Raw genomic sequence first — 20,326 nt, forward strand, 5'->3', positions numbered from 1 at the left:
AAAAAAACCTCTTATTCAACAGAGTGGATTGGTTTATGTCATTAATAACAGAGCAGGGAAACAAGTGGAAATGCTCCTTCACTAATTTAAGAGGCATGACTGTTCTCTCCATTTTTTTCTTTTCAGATGTTCAGCGCTTCTCAAATACGGCCCTGTCTCAAATACGGCCATATACATCCTACTCCAATGACATCGAGACCACCAGTGTGCATGGTTCAACAAGGAGTGCAATTGTCTCCTACATGATAAGTCCGAGAATTCCAGAGGAATGCTCAAACCTCAGTTCTCTTATTCCTGTTGGTTCAGACTCTGTCACGCTTATCGGGACCTCACCCTCCAATCTTTCTGGATCTATGGAGAGAGATGTTTTGTCCTGTGCTCCTGTAGTTAGTGCCCACCCATGTGCTCCCCATGAAGCTCATGAAACTTTGGCCACCATCTGGAATCTGGTTCCATTCACAAAGTACCATTTTTCTCTCCCGACCTGTCCAAGTGGGGACTGTCTACTCAGTTTGCTCCTCACTGTAGCCACCACTCAGGCATCTCCCCAAGGACTGAATCCCCACGAGGTGCACAAGATCAGTTCCAAGGAGCTTGACTTGGAATGGTCTCCACCAAGGGAACAAAATGGTAGGTATTCAAGCACTTGATATCCCCTTCCTGGGCAAAATATGAATGAGAATCTAGGCCTTTGGGATGATAATGATGTGAGTTTGGCAATTGTATTCATTTTTATAGCATGAGATAAAATAATTGAGAAATGATACTGAAAAAAAGAAGATACTATTTGTCCTGGTTAGTAGAACAAGTGCATTTCTTTAATCTAATAATAAATTCCATTCATTTAAATTGCCCCTTAAAAGGCTAATATTATTTTTGCTCCTAATGACATCTGCCACAATACAAATGACGTTTCTAATTTGAAACTCACTTATGAAATGCATTATATTTGACTGTGTCACAAGTTAGGGCACCCATAAGCAGTAAATTTTCTCTTTTGAGCAAGAAAAGGATATTAAATAATACAAAAAATATGTATATAGGCTAGCTGACTCCATTAAGTTAATTTTTGTGTTCATACAATTGAACTCTTGGTTATATAGGCCAGACACACATTCATAGATTTTTAGTAATTTAATATCACGTACGTATTATGGCAAAGCCTTTCTTCTTTGACTTTTTAAATTACTGGATAAAACTGGATAGAAATTAGCAATGATATTCTAATGTTTATATAAACAGTTTATGTTAAACACAAAACCAAACTAAGAACTCAGTTTTTGAAAATAAACAAATTAGAAATACAGTGACTTCATCCCCCAAGAGGAAATAACCCTTAGTAAATTTATAACCACTTATCCTGAAAAAGATTAAGTATATCTATCATGAGTTATAGTTACTTTGTGTTTATAGTCTTTCCCTTTACATTTTTCACATGAATACACTATTTAGTAATGGTTGCTACGATATTCAGTCTACCTGTTTGTTGTTTTTCATACACACCTGTCTTCTGGATTACTAAGGAATTGAACTGGAAATCTGGTCAGAAGAATAACGAAAAGCCTGCACGCTTTAATTGAACTCATCCAGGCCAAAACAGTGTTTGTCTGATGGTATGGTTTCATTCTTCTAGGAGAAATTCTTAGATACGAAGTAAACATGAAAAGATTGAGAGCAAATGGAGAAGACACCTCAGCAGAATGTCGACTTTTTCAGAGCAGCAGCTGGGTCAGTGCTCATCCAGCTGCAGAATCAGCCAGTGAAAATGCATTAAAGTTTCTGCTGACCTCCACGACCATCCCTGGAGTGACACCCTACACCCACTACCAGCTTAGAGTACTGGCTATCAACATTGCTGGCAGTGTGGCTTCTACCTGGACTGCAGAAAGAACAGGAGAATCAGGTGAGAATCAGTGTTTTGAACCCTTTTGGAAAACTTGTGAATGAAAATACTACCTCAAATAACATCAACAGCAATAAAAAACATTTTGAAAAGCAAGAATTATAAATGCACATAGACCAAATTAAGTTTAACCTAGCAGTTGGTTACATAAATAACTCAAGGTCATAAAGTATTTGCATTAAGTTTTAGGGGAAAAACTGCTGAAAGGGGAAAAGATGACTTAACTGTAGTTATCATCTTTGGGGAATATTTGCCAAAAATAGCAATTGGTTTCCAGTCCGGAAGAGGGTTGGCCATATGTCCTTTCTTACTCCAAATTCAACACAGTTTATGTTCAATGAAAGAGAAAACTCTTAGCAGTTTCGCAAGTCTGATTTTGTTTTCATTTCCCTTTGCAAAATAGTTTAGGTGCTCAATTGTACCTAATGACAGACTCCCACCTGGGAGTGTGCCTATAATCAATTGGCAATATGTTAAGGACAGAGGGTGAAATTTTTAAATTCTTAAGATAGTTTCATTAAGTCAAATGAGACATTTTTCAGGCTTCCATCTTATGCTTTACATTTAAAGCCACTTCAAATTTCATGAGCCTTTGACCAAAATACTACACTTTTGTTATGCTTTGAAATCTGGATATCCAAAGAAATCAAGTCCTGCTTTAATTGGCTCTGTTAGGGCTATGGAGGGTAAGCGAAACTGTAGGTTGATGTCCAAGGGAATCATTTCATGAATAAAATGTGCATTGTGCTGGAGCATCTCTTAATGACTCCCAGCCATCTTGGACAAATAATGGTGCCGTGATAGCACAAGTGATGAGCCATGGCATTCTGGAAGGGGAAAATCAAGGTCAGAAATGAAAAGTGATGGGTGAAGCTGCAATACTGGACCCTCATAATCTTATGGGTCACTGGCTAATGAAAGTGGGATGAGGTCCTTTGATAATACACCTTTGGTTAGCACATTTAAAATCCATATTAAGATCTCAAGGATGGCAGGGGGAGAATGTGTCTGTGTATGTCCCCTGAACACTTCAATCAAGATTTATTGAAAACTTTTAACATTTCTTTGGGGTTATTTAGAACATTGTAGATTTACATCTTTCTGAAGAGTCATATTCTCCCAGCTCTATTGGTTTGGCTCAGTGAAATACCTCTCTACATAAGAAATCCAATATGTTATGAACTTTGTGGACTGAGACATATTTGGTTTTTGCAACTTCTCCCTTTAAATAATTCATAAGAGCTATAGTTTCCTACCCAATTATTTGCTAGTTATCTTTATGAACACAAGAATATTTCTATTTTTATTTTGTTAATGGAAAATGTATTTGCTCATACTGTAACCATTGAGAACATCCCTGCAAATGACATAAAAAGTGAATTGTTTTTCTATACACCAGCATATGTTTTATTTTTAAAAATAGGTAAGGAATGGAAAGCATATTGCATTATAATTTACAAAATATGCACTAGAATGAGTGCAGTTCCATTTGAAAATCTCTAAGTAGGCATTCATCACTTTGCTGTTGGGGTTACTTTGGTAGCACCTGTGCTCATGACCCCTTCTTCAGTCTTCCCTCTCTCCGCACACTCCCTCAACATATCCTGGGAGAAGCCAGAGGATAATGTCACAAGAGGAAAAGCCATGGGGTATGACATCAGCATGATGTCTGAAGAGTCACTGCAAAAGTCAAGCCTGGTGTTGTCTTCACAGGTACTATTTTTTTCAATAACTGTCTTTCAAAATGAAATTATGGCTTATCCTCATTTATTTTCTGAGTTTGCAGAATTCCGCGATAGAATTTCTCCCTTATGTGATCCTTATATGGGGCATTTTATTCCTTCATATAATAGCAGGTGTACCAGGCCCTACATAGTTTATAACATTTTTTTTCTAATGTAAGCATCTATTAAAACAAAGTTGGCATAGTTTAATTTCTAAAAATCTGCTTTTCCCACTTATATTCTTAGATACCTTGCAAGAAGTTGACTCATTCGCTGTGTACTATCATATTATTTGGATTTAAAATATTATATTTAATGAATCTGTAATTAGTGTTATTTATGTTGTATTAATTGAGTTGGAGATATAAATTGATACAAAGACCATGTATGTCCATTTGCGTATTGTATTTGCTTAGAAAAAATTTTGAGCCATAGAATTTATCACAGCCTACGACAAAGATTATAATAGAGTCAAGTTGTGGCTATATGGTGACATACTGCCTTCCTGTAACTTGTATTCCAGCAAGCAGTATTGAGATAATAATCAGGGCTTAAAGTTATAATGCTTTGCTGTATTCATAGACTAAATTATTTGACAAAGATAATGGTCTTGGAGGATGAATGTTTTTGCTACCTTTCAGCCTCTATTTGTGGCCAGTGTATTCAGTTATCCTACTTGATCAGAATGAGGGTGGAGAGTGACAGAGACTGGCTTATGTCAGTAGGTTGTGTCATTCTGTGTATGTGACTGTCTAGTACCTTTTCTGAGGGAGATGCTGTTTGGTGGACATTTGAGTGATTTAAAAAGATCTGCAGTTTCCATGCCCATGGCTTTTTCTACATTTTCCTTCCCTGGACTTCCTGGTTCTTGATCATCAAGTCTTTTTGCTTTTATATCTATGATCATTATAACCAAGCCACTGCTCTGTGGTGTTTTACCTGGGGACTCACCCTGATCTGAACAAATGGGTGAAGTTCTGCCCATTGGAGGGTTTTTAGGAACACCCCGAATAGGACTACAGAGCAGCTATTTGACTCATAACCATAAAGACAATGCATTTATGGACAAACCTACACTCTCACCTCTTGAAGGGCCTCCTGGAAGCTGTAAGTATAGCTGAGTTTGAACCACTAGTCTAAGAACAGTGGTTGATGTGGGGTTCCAAACTTGTATAACTTACTGTCTCCTAACTAAGCTTGTGTGCTTTCCCAGATACCTGTTTCCATTTTATGATGAATTTCTGTTAAGCCCATATGACATTAAAACTTGACACAACTGAAAGAACCCAGCTCATGACTCTGGCTATATTGCCACTCCATGTTCCTTAGTCAGATGCTGTCACTTTACCAAGGACCACTAACATGCCAGGAAATGGTATTTCATTTCCATTGTGTGATATTCCCCTGTACCAGTCCTTACAGGTCAACCCCATGGTCCTCTTGGAGGATGCTTGCCCTCTTCTTTTCCTCCTACACTCCACTCACCTCTTACACCATAGGGTCTGCTCAGCTGTCTGTCCCAACTTGCAAGCAACTGTGTCTGCTTGCAACACAGGCTTGATATGCTGTAGAGCCCTCTCCTCCGGGGTGCATGCGAAGCTGGTAACGTCTGTACTTCACAGTAACTTGGTCAGAACAGTATTCCCAAAGTATGGAATATGCTGTAGTCAGGCCCTGAGATCTGGCACTCATTCTTCTTCTCACCTAGTGGTGGTAGATGCAAGATGCAATAATTTGACCTTGGTTTTGGAGGTGGTATCCTAGCATGTCTCAAGTTCAGGGACCCCCTACATTTTACACTATTGGAGCAGCCCCACTAGTATTCAGTAAGTCTACCACCTATTCTCTGGAACTCCAAATCTTACCAACACCTCTACATCTGTGCCATTTCTTGTTTGCCTAGTCCATTTAATAGATTTTTATTGACACTGAGTATTAATACTTCCCAGGAGGCTTTTTCAGTTTGCCTTAAATTGATTTATAACTTTCAGATCTTCTCTGTATTTCTTACATGCATTGATAGAACCCAGCAAGAGTCATCTGATTCCACAGTCCTTATAATTACTACTTCCCCCAAAATAGTCTGTATAATTACAAGTTCCACCAAACCAGTGAACTTCCTTCCACTGGTAATTCACCCCAGTTCACCACTAATGAAAATTTAAGAATTGCACCACTGGAGCATGCGAGCAGCTCTCACAACTACACCCACTATCTGGGGCTACCACTATCTTAGATCAGCTTCCCCAGGAAAAGATGCTGCAGTAGATTGAAGACCAGAGCTTTATTGGGGAACACTTTCAGAAAAAAAAAACATGTAAAATATGCAGGATTGAACATAATATGAAGTTAAACTATGATGCAAATGAAGTTAAACTATGATGCAAAATGACAGGACCGAAGCACATCCTCTGTGGCATTTTGAGCTGAAGTGGTCCTTTAAGACTGTCCCAATTCGTTAGCAGTCAGATCATTGTACCCCATTGTATTAGTTTCCTGGGACTGTTGTAATGAATCACCAACATATGAGTGATGTAAAACCACAGAAATTTATTCTCTTATAGTTCTGGGGGGAAGCCAGAAGTTAGAAATCAAAGTGCTGGCAGGCCCAAACACTATTTTGAAGGGATGTATATGTTCCTATATTCACTGGAGCACTGTTTACAGTAGCCAGGTTATGAAAACCACCTATGTGCCCAAAGGCTGATGAGTAGATTAAGATGATGTGTTGCATATACACAATGGAGTATTACTCAGCTATAAAAAAGATGAACCTTGTCATTTGTGATAATGTGGATAGACTTGGAAGATAGAATACTAAGCAAAAGGAGTCAGAAGAAAAAAGACTACTACTAGATGATTTCACTTAAATGTGGAATATAGAAAAAAGAGCTACAGGTCAGAGAAAACCCAACCAATAATAAACCCTAGAATTCTGACTGCATTATTGAGGCCACCTGAGGGGGGAGAGGGAGGATGGAGAGCAAAGAGGGCACAGTGCCCAGTGGACTGTGGTGGAGGACTATGACTCTCTCAGTGCTGGGTCTGGTGTGGTGATATACATCTGAAGAGGTGTGATCTAAATCTCAGAGACATGTATAGTGGTGTAAACAATGTTATTCATTAATAATAACAAAAAAGTCCAAAGACAGCCAAGTTTCCAGGGGAGATGCCTTGCTGAGCTCTCCCTTGGTTTGTGACAGCAGAAATTCAGTCTGCCTCCACGTGACTTTTTCTGTTTCTGTCTCCTCATGTCCATGGAATCCTCTCATTTTTTCTGTAAAGATGCCAGATGTTGAACTGTCCAGGATGAATTAAGTAATTATGTCTACAAAGAGCATATTTCTAAATAAAGTCACTTTCTGATGTTCTGGGTGGACAAGAGGTTGTGGGATACACACTGTCCCGCCCACAGCTGAGTGGTTTGCCACCCTCTGATCGTGCTCAAAGCACACGTACAAGGTGAAGCCAGAAGAGCCAGTGGACAATGTAGACTTTCTGTGTTACTTTCCATTTGGCTCTAAGTGCCGACCAGCTGGTAACTACCTCATGAAATAAAAACACAGCTCTTAGAATATGCATCTGTAATCTTGTATACAAGTCCATTGTATTATGGTCTAGTGTATTATGGGATTTACCGTGTCTCAGAGTTTTTTGATGTTTGATCTTATACTGTGTGTATAGCTTTTGCTATTCTTTCATTTGGTAAACTTTCCTTATAAAACACAGTTATGTAATCAACTGTTATTTGCTCTATAGTATTCCATTCTAAGAAACAAAAATAGGAAAACAATCTGTTTATAAAAATACAGCCTTAGAGGTCAACTTTTTCAGTCGTTTGTATCCCACATCTACCCACTGCCAACATATTATACGAATGTGTTTCGGGTTTTATTCACCCATAAACTGGAAAAACAGTATCTGCTTACCTGAATGGTATTGTGGAACTTAAAGAGCTTGATAAACATTAGATATTGTTGTTATTGCAAACAGAATAGCTTTGTATTCCATATGCTTTGTAAAGTGACTATCATTTCAAGGGAATCCTTTCCCATGAAAGAATATTTATGTATCAAAAAAAAAGGCATATGGAAATCTGTTGTTTAAAAGGCTTCTCCTTATAATAGAACTGGAACAATTTATTATATTTCATGAACATCTATCTACTTATTCATGTATTTAGGAAAGTCTAATCAACAGCAGCAAAATCACAATTTCAGCTCAATAGTTAAATTTGTAATTAAATTAAATTTTGGTAAATAAGTAGCCAAGATTTATGGGGTGAGTCCATTGTATAAATAACTGTTAACGAATCTTTGCCTAAGAATGTAGGAGAGGAAATACAGACAGCAGTGGTGAAATTATCAGTGTAGGATTACAATTTATGCAGAGTTCTTCCCACTTCTCTAAAGATTTCTCCCACAGATAACTTCCAAATAGGTAATTCCTTCAAGACATGTAAAATGACTATATGAAATTAGAAAGACAAAGTTTATCAGAGTGGTAGTTTTATGTGCCAGAAGCTCTAAGGCCTTTTTTTTTTAATTTAAATTTTATTTTTATATTCCCCATACAATTACAACCCCCTTATTTTGACCCCACTCCCTCCTTTCCCCACCCCCCACCCCCCATAGAGTGTCTCTGATTCATAGTTCTTTGTTGATTTTGATTTTTACTTTCTTATAGTTATTCTTTTTCCTGGTCTCTTATTTAAGTTTTCTAGATTCCTGCTATGAGTGAGACCATCCGGTTTTTTTTTTTTCTTTTTCTTTCTGGCTTATTTCGTTGAGCATGATCCCTTCCAGCGCCATCCATGTTGCTGCAAATTGCATGTGTTTATCGTTTTTGAATGCTGAGTAATATTCCATGGTGTATATGGACCACATCTTCTTGATCCAGTCATCTATTTTTGGGCATTTGGGTTGTTTCCAAAGCTTAGCTATTGTAAATAGTGCTGCTATAAACATAGGGGTACAGGTGCTCTTTGGAATTGATGTTTCTGTGTCCCTTGGGTAAATACCTAGGAGTGGAATTGCTGGATCATATGGAAGCTCTGTGTTTAGTAGGTCAAGAAATCTCCACACAGCTCTCCATAGTGGTTGGGCCAGTTTGCACTCCCACCAGCAGTGCAGGAGAGTTCCTTTTTCTCCACATCCTCGCCAACATTTGTTGTTGCTAGTTTTTTTAATATGTGCCATTCTCACTGCTGTAAAATGGTATCTCATTGTAGTTTTGATTTGCATTTCCCTGATTACAAGTGATGTTGAACATTTTTTTATATGCCTGTTGGCCATTTGCATTTCCTCTTCAGAGAAGTTTCTTTTTAGCTCTTCTGCCCATTTTTTGACTGGATTATTTTCTTTGTTGTTGTTGAGTCTCATCAGCTCTTTGCAGATTTTTGTGATCAGTCCTTTATCATTAGTGTTGTGTGCAAAAATGTTGTCCCAGTTGGTGGGGTTTCTCTTTGTTTTGGTTATTGTCTCTTTTGCTGTGCAGAAGCTCTTTAATTTGATGTAGTCCCAGCTGTTTATCTTTGCCTTCACTATCACTGCTTTGGGTGATGTGTCTGTAAAGATGTCTTTGATGTGCAAATCACATAGTGTTTCACCTATATTTCCTTCTATGTATTTCCTTTGCCTATATTTCCTTCTATGACATTGGACTAGGTCCAATGTCTAGTTTTTTAATCCATTTTGAGTTGGTTTTTGTGTATGGTGTGAGGTAGTAGTCAGGCTTCATTCTTTTGCATGTAGCGACCCAGTTTTCCCAGCACCATTTATTGAACAAACTTTCTTTGCTCCAATGCATATTCTTTGCTCCTTTGTCGAAGATTAGTTGACCATAAATCTGTGGGTTTATTTCTGGATTTTCTATTAAATTCCATTGGTCTGTGTGTCTGTTCTTGTTCCAATACCATGCAGTTTTGATGATTATGGATTTGTAGTATAGTTTGAAGTCTGGGAGTGTGATGCCTCCATTCCCTTCTTTTTTTTTTCCGGAAGAGCTTTGGCTATTTGAGGTTTTTGGTGATTCCATATGAATTTCATCAATAATTGTTCTATTTCTTTGAAGAATGACATTGAAATTTTAATTGGAATAGCATTGAATCTGTATATTGCTTTTGGTAAGATGGCCATTTTAATAATGGTTATTCTTCCAATCCATGAGCAGGGGATGTCTTTCCATTTCTTTGTGTCTTCTTCTATTTCTTTTAACAGTGTTTTATAGTTTTCTTTGTATAGGTCCTTTACCTCTTTTGTTAGATTTATTCCCAAATATTTGATTTTTTTTGTTTCAATAATAAAACAGATGGTTTTTTTGATTTCTTCTTCTTCAGATTTATTGTTTGTGTATAGGAAGGCTATTGACTTTTGCATGTTGATTTTGTATCCTGCCACTTTACTGAACTGATTGATGAGTTGAATTAGTTTTTCTGTGGAGTTTTTGTGGTTCTCTGTGTATATTTTCATATCATCTGCAAATAGTGATAGTTTGACTTCTTCTTTTCCTATTTGGATTCCTTGTATGTCTTTCTCTTGTCTTATTGCTCTGGCTAGTACTTCCAGTATTATATTGAAAAGCAGTGGTGAGAGTGGACATCCTTGTCTTGTTCCAGATCTTAATGGAAATGCTTTCAGCTTTTCACCATTGAGAATGATACTGGCTATTGGCTTGTCCTATATGGCCTTTATGATGTTGAGGTATGTTCCTTGTATCCCAAGAATTTCAAGGGCTTTTATCATGAATGGGTGTTGCACTTTGTCAAAAGCTTTCTCAGCATCTATTGATATTATTATATGGTTTTTATATTTCTTTTTGTTGATGTGTTGGATAATATTGATTGATTTTCGGATGTTGAACCATCCTTGTGTCCCTGGAATGAATCCTACTTGGTCGTGGTGAATTATCTTATGGATACATTGTTGGATTCTGATAGCTAAAATTTTATTGAGGACTTTTGCATCCGTGTTCATTAGGGAGACTGGCCTGTATTTTTCTTTTTTTGTGTTGTCTCTAAGGTCTTTTAAAAGTCATGTCATTTATAACAATGATCTGGAGAAAAGTAAAAGTCTATCAGAAATTGTATTTATACACATTTTCTGTTTCTTATTCTAATTCATTATGTATTTTTAAAAGAATAATTGGATTAAAAACTGATTCACCTTCCTGTATTGGCAATACCTTAATGTATTTTGTCCTTAAAAATTCTTCCTTTTCTAAAAAATCCACATTAAATACCACAGGGTTGTTAAATGAGATGAATTTTATAGCACTATTTAGTAAAATATATTCATTTCAAAGTTTTATTTGTCCTAGAAAATTTTATATCACTTTGCAGTTGAGAGTTTTCATATTCTTAATACCTTAGTAGCCAATTTAGACTTAAAAGATTAAAAATTCAGCCTGATGTTTTTCTGATTTCTAAATGTAATCGCAAGAAAATGGTATCAAAGATTTAAATTAGTCCTAGATTTTTAGGTTCTTTTGTAATCACCTTTGTTTTTCAAAAATGTCATATAAACAATATAATTCATCTTCTAATCACATTGCTTTCTAGAACTTCTCACTTGAGTTATGCAGTTTTGAAGTCAGTGCCCAGGCAAATGATCCAAATGAGTTTTATTGTATTCCTAAAATGGAATATCACTAACCTTTACAGTTATCAGCACTTATAGCTATGGAAAATTGTTTTATACGACATATATATCAATATGCCTTAGAAAAATAATTTGGTACTCATGCTTAGTTCATATAATTTATTCAGTAACTTCTTTTTCTGAAAATAATTTTCAATGGTGTTTGTATTATAGACTGAGAAAATTTATATGATTGCTTTTGATCAGCTCTGGTTACAATGATGGGACTCCCTCTCAGTCTTGACTGTTTAATTATTTGTTTAGACTATGGAGTGCCTCTCAGCATCCTCTGCTCAAACTTTTTACTTTCATTTGAAATTAAGTACTAAAGATGATATTTCAAAAATGTGACTTATCTAATCTACATGTTTATTTTTATAAGAAAGGTAAGTGAGAATTGACCTCATGTGGATGCTCAATAATATGTCTACTTTCCTGTCTTTTCCTTTTAAACAAAATGATGGCATTTATTTAACGTGGTGTCATTTTTCTGTACCGGCTCCATCAAATAGCATGTGAGCAATCGCTGCCCTGGCTACTTCGGGCCAGCCCCACAGTTTCATTTGGACTTTTCAAGGATAACAATGAAATTGTCACCAGCCTTTATTTCTACCATTGGTGACAATAACCATACCACCATGCTGCTTTATGAGGCAATAACTTGGTTTCCTCATTTATCCACTCAGGAACCTGATTATTACCTCATAAAACAGTGTGATTATACAATTATCAATTAAGTCCTAGCTTGTGGAGACTCTTCAAAAAAATCGCTTTTCTTAATAGTGGTTGGCAAAAATCCCCTCTATATCCATGGAACTTTGACTGCCAAGAAAGAGTACATTTCTCACACTTATAATTAGTATTATTATTTTTGTATTGAAGATACCGTACCAGGCTAAATCCCAAGAACGATCTTATATTGTGGAAGGACTGAAACCTTATAGGGCCTACAGCTTCACCGTTTCTCTCTGTAACTCAGTTGGATGTATAACCAGTTCTTCTGGAGCAGGAAAGACATTGGAAGCAGGTAAGTGAGTTTTAATGGACATGAATATACATTGTGTATTTATAAACAAACACCTAAAAACTCATTCCCTACGTTGGGACTTGGGACTTGTCTTTCCTACTTTTTCCTGATATCTCATGAACCCTGATTGTTATCTAGCTTGACATTATTAAACAAACAAGAAAAAAAAAGTCAAGATCAAGAGTTTCCTATGTCAGCTCGATCATAATAAGAAAAGTGATTAGACATAGAGTCCTCTGCCCCCCAGTCTAAGTCCCCACAGCATCCTGACAATTGCTATCAGTGTTTACATGCCTTCTTTGGATGATTCATTATATCCCTCTCAGGTTCGTCTTTTTTTTTGTGGGGGAGGGGGCGTCCTCCACTTGTATCTCAGGAGCTAATGACAGATATCCAAGAATTCTGAAGCTGCCCTGATGTCCCATTTTGTGTTTATCCGAAAGGCAGTAGCATCCTTATCCATTTTTTTATTAATAAGATGCTTCTAAGTTTATGAAATTTGAAGAAAGACCTGTTATAACTTAGTAGGAAATGGTTTATATAAAATTTTGTTTGTTTCACTTAGAATAAAGCAGGATCATACAAAACTGATTACAGATATTACTAGCACCTGTATAACCCAATTAGCATTTAGTATATTTTCAAATTGATTTTTCTGTCATCAGTCCAACCAGGCTTAATAACCTGGTGCTTTTTAAGGAAATATCCAGAAAAGAGAAAGATAAGGGACTTCTAGATGAACTGCAAATGCTGTATAAATAAAACATTTCCTAGTCCTTCTTCCTAGTTATCTTTGGGTCCAATTCTAGCTTTTTTTTTTTTTCTTTTGTTTCAGTTCTGGAAAAATATATTTGTTTCAAATTATTTCTTCTGTATTTTTTTTAAAGATTTATTTATGTGTACAAGAGCTGGGATACAGACCAGAGGTGTGGGGGTGAGAGGATTCACCAGAGATAGAGCGGGGAACAGAACAGGCAGACTGACTGAAGTGCAGTACTGAGGGGAGCAGAGGGCAAGTCAGGAGAGGTCTGCTATTCCATGTGAATAGCTCCCTGGCTGGGGATCGAACATGTGCTGCAGTGGCTGCGGATAGCTTCTAGGTTGCATCTTAACCCCTTGTGCCAGGGAGGCCCATCCATGGAATTTTGTTTGTTCGAATTTTCCATCAGTGAGAATGAGTCCCAAATACCAAGAAGTTATGTTTTACGATTTCTATAACTGATCTGCTTGTATTTATATGTACTTAATATACATGTACTTTAGATGTTTTAGATGTGTGTGTGCATTTCAGGTGTCCCTAGTATAAAGAACAACAATCTCCTGTCAGACTGTATGCTTATTATGTATTTCTGTATACTGTACCACCAGAGAGTTACTAAAATGGAGAAAAAGAAAGAACACCCCCTGTCTCCTACAGGGAAAAAAAAAATGATACAAGTTTGGTCTAGAGAGTAAAAGTTGAGACATCAGTCTTGTGGGCTGGAGAAATAGGAAACAGGAGCACAAGATGAAGTTGGCTTGAGGGTGTTGGAGGTTAGAGGACCTTCACATGCAATTGAGCTGAGCAGAAGGGCCTCTCTGCAGATCTATCCCATGGCTAGACACCTCTGTAGTATATGGTTTCCAAATATCCTTGTAGCTTTGACTTACATTCATATCCTAATGGCATAGGAGCCGTCCTTTCATCTTCCCCTAACAACCCTTCCAGTGACATTTTCAACCCCAGTATCTCCTCCTGAGTCTTCCTCCAGGCTGCATCTCATGTCGTGCATTCCCTGAGTACCTCATGTGCCATTACTTCAAGCACTGTTAGCTAGGTCCCCTCCCCTATATGGAAGCTAGTCGGCCTTTTTACAGACACCAACAAACATCAGCTATGGAAGACACATATGCCGGTCCCTGGAAACTGAATGATCCTAGAGATGGAAAGAGAAAAGGAGAAAAAATGTCTGCAAGACAGAATCCTCACTGCTCAGTATCCCAGTGATGACATCTGTGCTAATATCAGCTCACTAGTGGCAACAAAGGTCCTGTGTCTTGGAGGACAAGGAGGTACCTGGGCTCCAGGCAGCATCATTTAGTTACTGGAGAGGAACCTTAAGTCCACTCCTGTCCACTGGAAGATAAACGAAGTTTAAGCCAACCTAAGCCCTCTGAATCTGCTCTCTGCCACTTCATCCTTGAAAAATAGAACTTGGAAACATCTCATATTCTCTGCAAGCTGTGACATGTGCAAATTAATTGACTTTTTGCTATACAAATTTGCATATTTAGGGGAAAAATAGTAGACCATAATGCCATGACTTGAACTTGGTCTCTGCCATTTCCTAACTGTGTGAGCTTGAGTAAATCATGTAACCTTTGTGCCTTAGTTTTCCAGTTTATAAATAAGGATAACCTATTTTTGTAGGGTACTTCTGAGGAGAAAAAGAGTTATTGTGTAATAAGTATTTAAAACAGTGCTTAGCAGAGAGTAAATCCTCAATAAATTTTATTTTTATCATTATTGGCATAATAAGTAATACTTTTATCAAGTATAAATATTATAGAGTTTCTAATATTGTCAAAGTTATGAGAAAGTCTAATGCTATTGGAGCATAAATCTAATGGTGGCATGTCCTAAAAGAAAATATTGAATAGCAAAACTGTATGAAAACTGAAATGCAAAAACATTATTTTTCATTCTGGGAGCAACATGACATTCAAAATTTTGATAGTCATTTCAAAACTTTGCTTGAAAACTACACATTTTTTAAAAATAGAATTATTTATCATTACTGTATTTTATTGTGAATGCTTCATTCACTAAACATCTATTAAGGGATTATTATTTAAAGTCCTGTGGGAGTTTCAATGGTTATCTATTCAAGACACTTTAATAGTGTCTGTGTGAAGGTGTTGGCATTTGACAGATGGGACTACCACATGGGAATATGTGAGAAAGGGTACAAGAAAGCTATGGGAACAGAACATGGGATCGATAACTTTGATTTCAGAGATTGGGAAGTTATCTCAGAATAATAAGTGGCAGTGGAGGTGGAATACAAAGAATTAGCGAATATTTTTGCAAGTATATACTGAACATAAATCATGTGCTTGTCCCTCTTTGAGAGAGTGGCACTGTTGCAGGCACTGGCATGTTAAAATCTGGGGTTTATGAAGATTTCTTGGCAGGGAGATACAGACAAGATTAGGAGAGAGTGTGTAAATAGAGTCTGGTAGACTTTTCTAAAAGGTCGTCAAAGAGTAAATAAGATAAACAGAAGTCAAGATTTAAAGAAGGGAATGGAGTAGGATCAAGGAAAATAAATCAAAGTTAAGGAGATGGAAGACTTGATGGTGGTGAATATTGTAGACCATGGTGATGCCATTAAACATAATGGAAAGAAAAATGAACTCATGGGCGAAAAAGTCTAAGAGTTTAAGTCCGACCACTTGATAGAAATACATTCATGGCATTTATATCCAGCCAGCAACAGAATATGCAAATCTTAAGAATGATGCAGACTTTTTAATCATCTGCATATGGATGGGAACTAAAACCATGGATGATAATGATTTAGTGAAAGCAGAAAAAGTTCCAAATAAAAGTTTACATCTCAGTGAATGTTTACATTTTGGGAAGAAGCTGAGAAATGGTCAGAGTTAGCAGAAGAACCCAAAGCAGTAGGATCAGAAAACTCAAGGGGAGAGAATTCTAAAAGGACATTGTCTGTACATTCCTATGCTATCAGGATGGCAAGAGAAAGGTGACCTATAAGCAATGTGGGGTCACTGGAGACACTCCAGGCAGCACTGCAATTAGCATGTTTGGAGCGGAAGTGGGAATTTCCTAATGGTAAAAATTCAATAGGTTTGGTTCTTTGCCAGAATTTCCCTTCAATTCAATTTTAATTTTAAAAATTACATTAACTTTTTCCCTTGTTAAATCTTGTTTTTTTTTTCTGAAGGAAAAACCAATTTAGAGTTTTTCTGTGAAAATGGTTCATTCTTAATTCCTGAGTTTATTTTGTCAGAACTCTGTTCTTCATGTGTTAGAGAACAAAGTCACATGGCAAATACAAATGGAAAACATTGTTTTGATTGCCATTTGATTTATTATAAAAGAAGCACTTTCAAGGATTTTCAGATCAGTGAGAGTGAACTTCTTTATTCTATTTGGAATAGAAGGAACAAGCCAGAAAGTACAAATCCAATATCCCTCTTGTCTCCTTTATTTTCAGGAGGTTTTTTTCTAAAATTTTTCGAAAATCAAACATCTATATGTACCTCATAGATGTTAAGTCACAGCTACAAAGAATGAGAAGGCAATACCTTTGCATGGTCCACAGGTTTGGCATTTTTAAGGGGCAAGAGGTGAACTTGCAACTTTATGGCTCTTCTAGTTTTATTTCTTCTAAGTGACAAAAGTGGAATTTGGAGGGTATATACAACTCTAACAAATTCTGATGCATTTGTAGGAAATGTAACTCTTAAATCTAGATGTATTTTATATATGTTCATTATCAGATACTAAAAGATGCCAGCGACCATTCAAAAACAGAAAAAAGAGCAGCAGAAATTAGTAGTGCACAGTCTTTTCAAAGCATTGAATCATGAATACATGTTTGTTCCTTAAGTCTCAGTTGCAGAAATCAAAATATACTTGTCAAGATTTAAAAATCTTGAGAATTATAATTTGCTCTCTTTTGTCTTAAATATATTTTCTCAATTAGATACATAATGAGCATCAGTGTGTTTCTCCTGGAGTCTTTCATTGCTACTCCTTTCATTCTGGTGCCTGTGACAAAGCCTGAGAACTGACGTGGTGACTTTTCTCCACAAGTGACTATATCATTTTCTATTGCAAAGTCTTCCAGCAGGGCCATGGATGGCTTTAGAGTTGCTTCTGCATGTATGAGGGTCAAGAGCTGATAGACTGGGTTCTTTTAGAGTCTTGTTCTATTGCTCTTTTTGATTATCCTTTTAATTTAATAAAATTTTGTCTTTCTACTCTTTGAGAACCAAGTGCCATTTCAACCTTTTCTTGAGAGAGATTCCTTTTGGAGTTCTTGGAGAAACAATGTGATATTTCCTTTGCCTCTCGTACATTGACCTCTGCCCTACGAGCTAGAAAGTGCCTACCTCCCATTAAGAGAGCAATTAGTGATGCATTACTTTTCTTCCAGAATCCAAAGTACGATGTATAGGCTGTTTGCTGCTAGGTTGAAAACACATTGTTTTGCATGCAGGTACATAAGTCTTCTTTGTGAATAGGACCCAGAGTGATTAAACAAGCACTCTTAATATGTTAATTTATAATTTTAATTACAACAATCTTGTATATATAGTCATTAGTGAATACTAATATAAATATTTTTCTATCTTTTTATTCATAATGCATAAACCAATCATCCCGTTACTTCTCTGAGGTTGCCTGTTTTTGTTTCATAATACAATCTTTGTTCTTAGTTATGAATGCATTTTGTTCCTTCCTGTGTTGAATAATCCCTCATTAAGCTAGTCACTTTCTGCTCCATGCTAAAAAGGAAAAATTATCATGCAAATGTGGCATGCCATATTAAAAAGCACATTACCAAACACTTTTGTGGCTGTCCTTCAATTAGTTTCCCTTCTTTGAATTTAATTCCATTTGTTGTTAAACTCCCGACTTGATGTATGGACTCATGAATCCGAGGCTGCTGCCAAGGAAGTGGGGGCAGAATCAAAGCCTCTTGGAAGAGCTGCAGAGGCGAGCTGAGATGAATTTGCTTCACCTTTGACAAGAACACTTGAACAGCCCTGGGATCCTCTGATGATTCAACTGGGCTAATTATCCAATTATTTATTTCATGAATAAAGGCATGGTTTCACAATTAGAGAAGTGTAAAGCAATCTGAGAAATTTGGTAATGACAGATGACTTAAGTAACTTCTAAGATAAACAGTATCTCTGCAAACTTGTCTCAGCAAGTATTTCCAGGCAGCAATTCTTGTGTCTCAGCAGCAGTGAAATCCTGAGCACATGGAGAGTTTTTGTTTATTTGTTTATTTTGCTCTCTCCACAACAGAGATGATTTTACACTTTTAACCAACATGTCAAATTTCCCTGGCTCTGAAGCAATGTTTAAGTTGTATTTCTCTTGATTAAAAGCTTTTGGTTCAAAGCAATACTTTTTAATTGCCTAATGATAGAAGTCAGTTCTTAGGAAAGAACCGCACATTTAGGAGTTCATTTGCAATATAACTGAAAAATTCGTTGCATGGCAGTAAAACAATTTCCTGTTAATTACAAGGAGAAGAATTTGCTGTAGTATGCTCACAGATTGCCATGAATCATGCAGCACTCCTAGAGATTTATAACAGATGTGTAAGTGGGATGAATTAGCAGGGTTTAATAACAGAGACACAAATCATGCAGACTTCAAGGAGCTTTAATTGATATACTAGAATGTGACGGGCATGAATCACTCAGCTATTCAACAGCACTGTAACATATGGTCAACTCAATATGCTGCATCTTAAATCGGTTGGTGAGTCCTTGGTTGTCCCATATGGTGGAAGCAATATATTTTTCATGATTAGAAAAAATACATCCATTTTTTTAAAGAAATATGATTGCCATGCATGTTTGTTATTGAACAGTTACCCAAAAGCCAAATTGTGTGTGTGTTTTTTATGATTTTTTTTGTTAGCATGGCAACTTCCCAAAATAAATAGAGGCTACTACTTTGTAATACCAGATCGCTGGAGGCTTTATGAGAACCAGATTGGTGCTTGTTGGCACACTTGATCCACACTAAAAGGAAAGAAGAGAGCAGCTGATGATTAGCTGTGATTGTTAGGGAAATCCTTCAGACTCAGGCAACAGCAAAAAAAGAAAAAAGAAAAAGAATGATGTAACTTGCAGAGAAGTTTAGGAAATCCCAGGTTTGCAAATAGAACAAAATGAATTAATTTGTGGGACCCTTAGCAGGATAGAAAGTGACTGTGATAACCCCTAATGCAACAATTAGGTATAAGGTTGTATGTAACCTCTTAATTAAATGTGCTGTCCTATAGGAACATTCTAGAGAACATCATGGCAGGCAGTCACAGAGATGGCTGCACCAGTTCCATGTCACTCACTCTTGAAGATACTTTTCAGTGTATGAAAACAGGTATCTTGATGAACACCAGTAACTGGTAGCATGAAAACATCTTTTTATTGAAACTGGGATCTGGCAGCTTTTGGAAGAGCTTTTGCAGCATTAGTATATCCGACAGACTTGAAAAAGGAATTTTGCTGCCTTAGAACTGTGACTGCCAGAATTTAATGTCAACAATTAAAATTTATTTTGATCCTTACCTACTGTTTATTACTGTTTGTATACACAACAGACCTTACTAATACAGAGATGCACTATTAGATGGAAATGCCATCTGTTCAGATGAAATGCTGGCATCTGTCTTAGCTGCTAAAACTAAAATGATATTATTTCTAACAAAACAAAATTAACTGCTTTTTACTAACCAACTTGAATGTTCGGATGTGCCCAAGAAAAAAGCTTGTCGATGAAAAATGTAATGACCTCTGTTGTTAGGTGTGTGACTTTAGCGGGGTGTTCTTGGACTTTTTGGCTTGGATCACAAATTTTGATGCATTATGCTAGCTTTATAGTGTGCTAACTGTTCTCAGGAATAAAAACAACACAATGAAAATACACAAAAACTGAATCAAGGAGACTGTTGCTTGCACAATATTTTGATAGATGTTGTCCTAAGTAAGTTCAAGGAAAGGAATTCGATAAAAATTCATTTGAACATAAGTTGCCATAAGTCCCACAGTGACACCTTTAGGAAAATATAAACTCTACTTTTTGTGTTTGGACTGTTGTCAATTTTCTCCTACACTGATCTATGAAAGATTTATATGCCCCTACTTTTCTTTTTTACAACTTAGAAACCACTGTCTTTTTGAGGTTAGAGAATTTGGAGTATTGAGAACAATGGTAGTTTCCATACTGATGTTGGGTCAGTAATACTGCTACTTTCTGAGAAGCCAAAATTCAGTTTTA

General features: G+C 36.6%; 1 protein-coding gene across 1 annotated transcript in view; it reads left to right on the forward strand.

The window, feature by feature from the left end:
* USH2A (usherin) overlaps nt 1–20,326 on the forward strand; it is a 635,462-nt gene that overhangs the window by 160,544 nt on the left and 454,592 nt on the right. The window contains 4 exon segments of the mRNA XM_037497740.2: nt 127–630; nt 1,634–1,903; nt 3,447–3,616; nt 12,147–12,291. Of these exon segments, the coding sequence (XP_037353637.1) occupies nt 127–630; nt 1,634–1,903; nt 3,447–3,616; nt 12,147–12,291 (1,089 nt within the window).

The sequence above is a fragment of the Talpa occidentalis genome, unplaced genomic scaffold (assembly GCF_014898055.3).
Source record: "Talpa occidentalis isolate TD23 unplaced genomic scaffold, MPIMG_talOcc4v2.1 talOcc4.8, whole genome shotgun sequence".
NCBI lineage: Eukaryota > Metazoa > Chordata > Mammalia > Eulipotyphla > Talpidae > Talpa > Talpa occidentalis.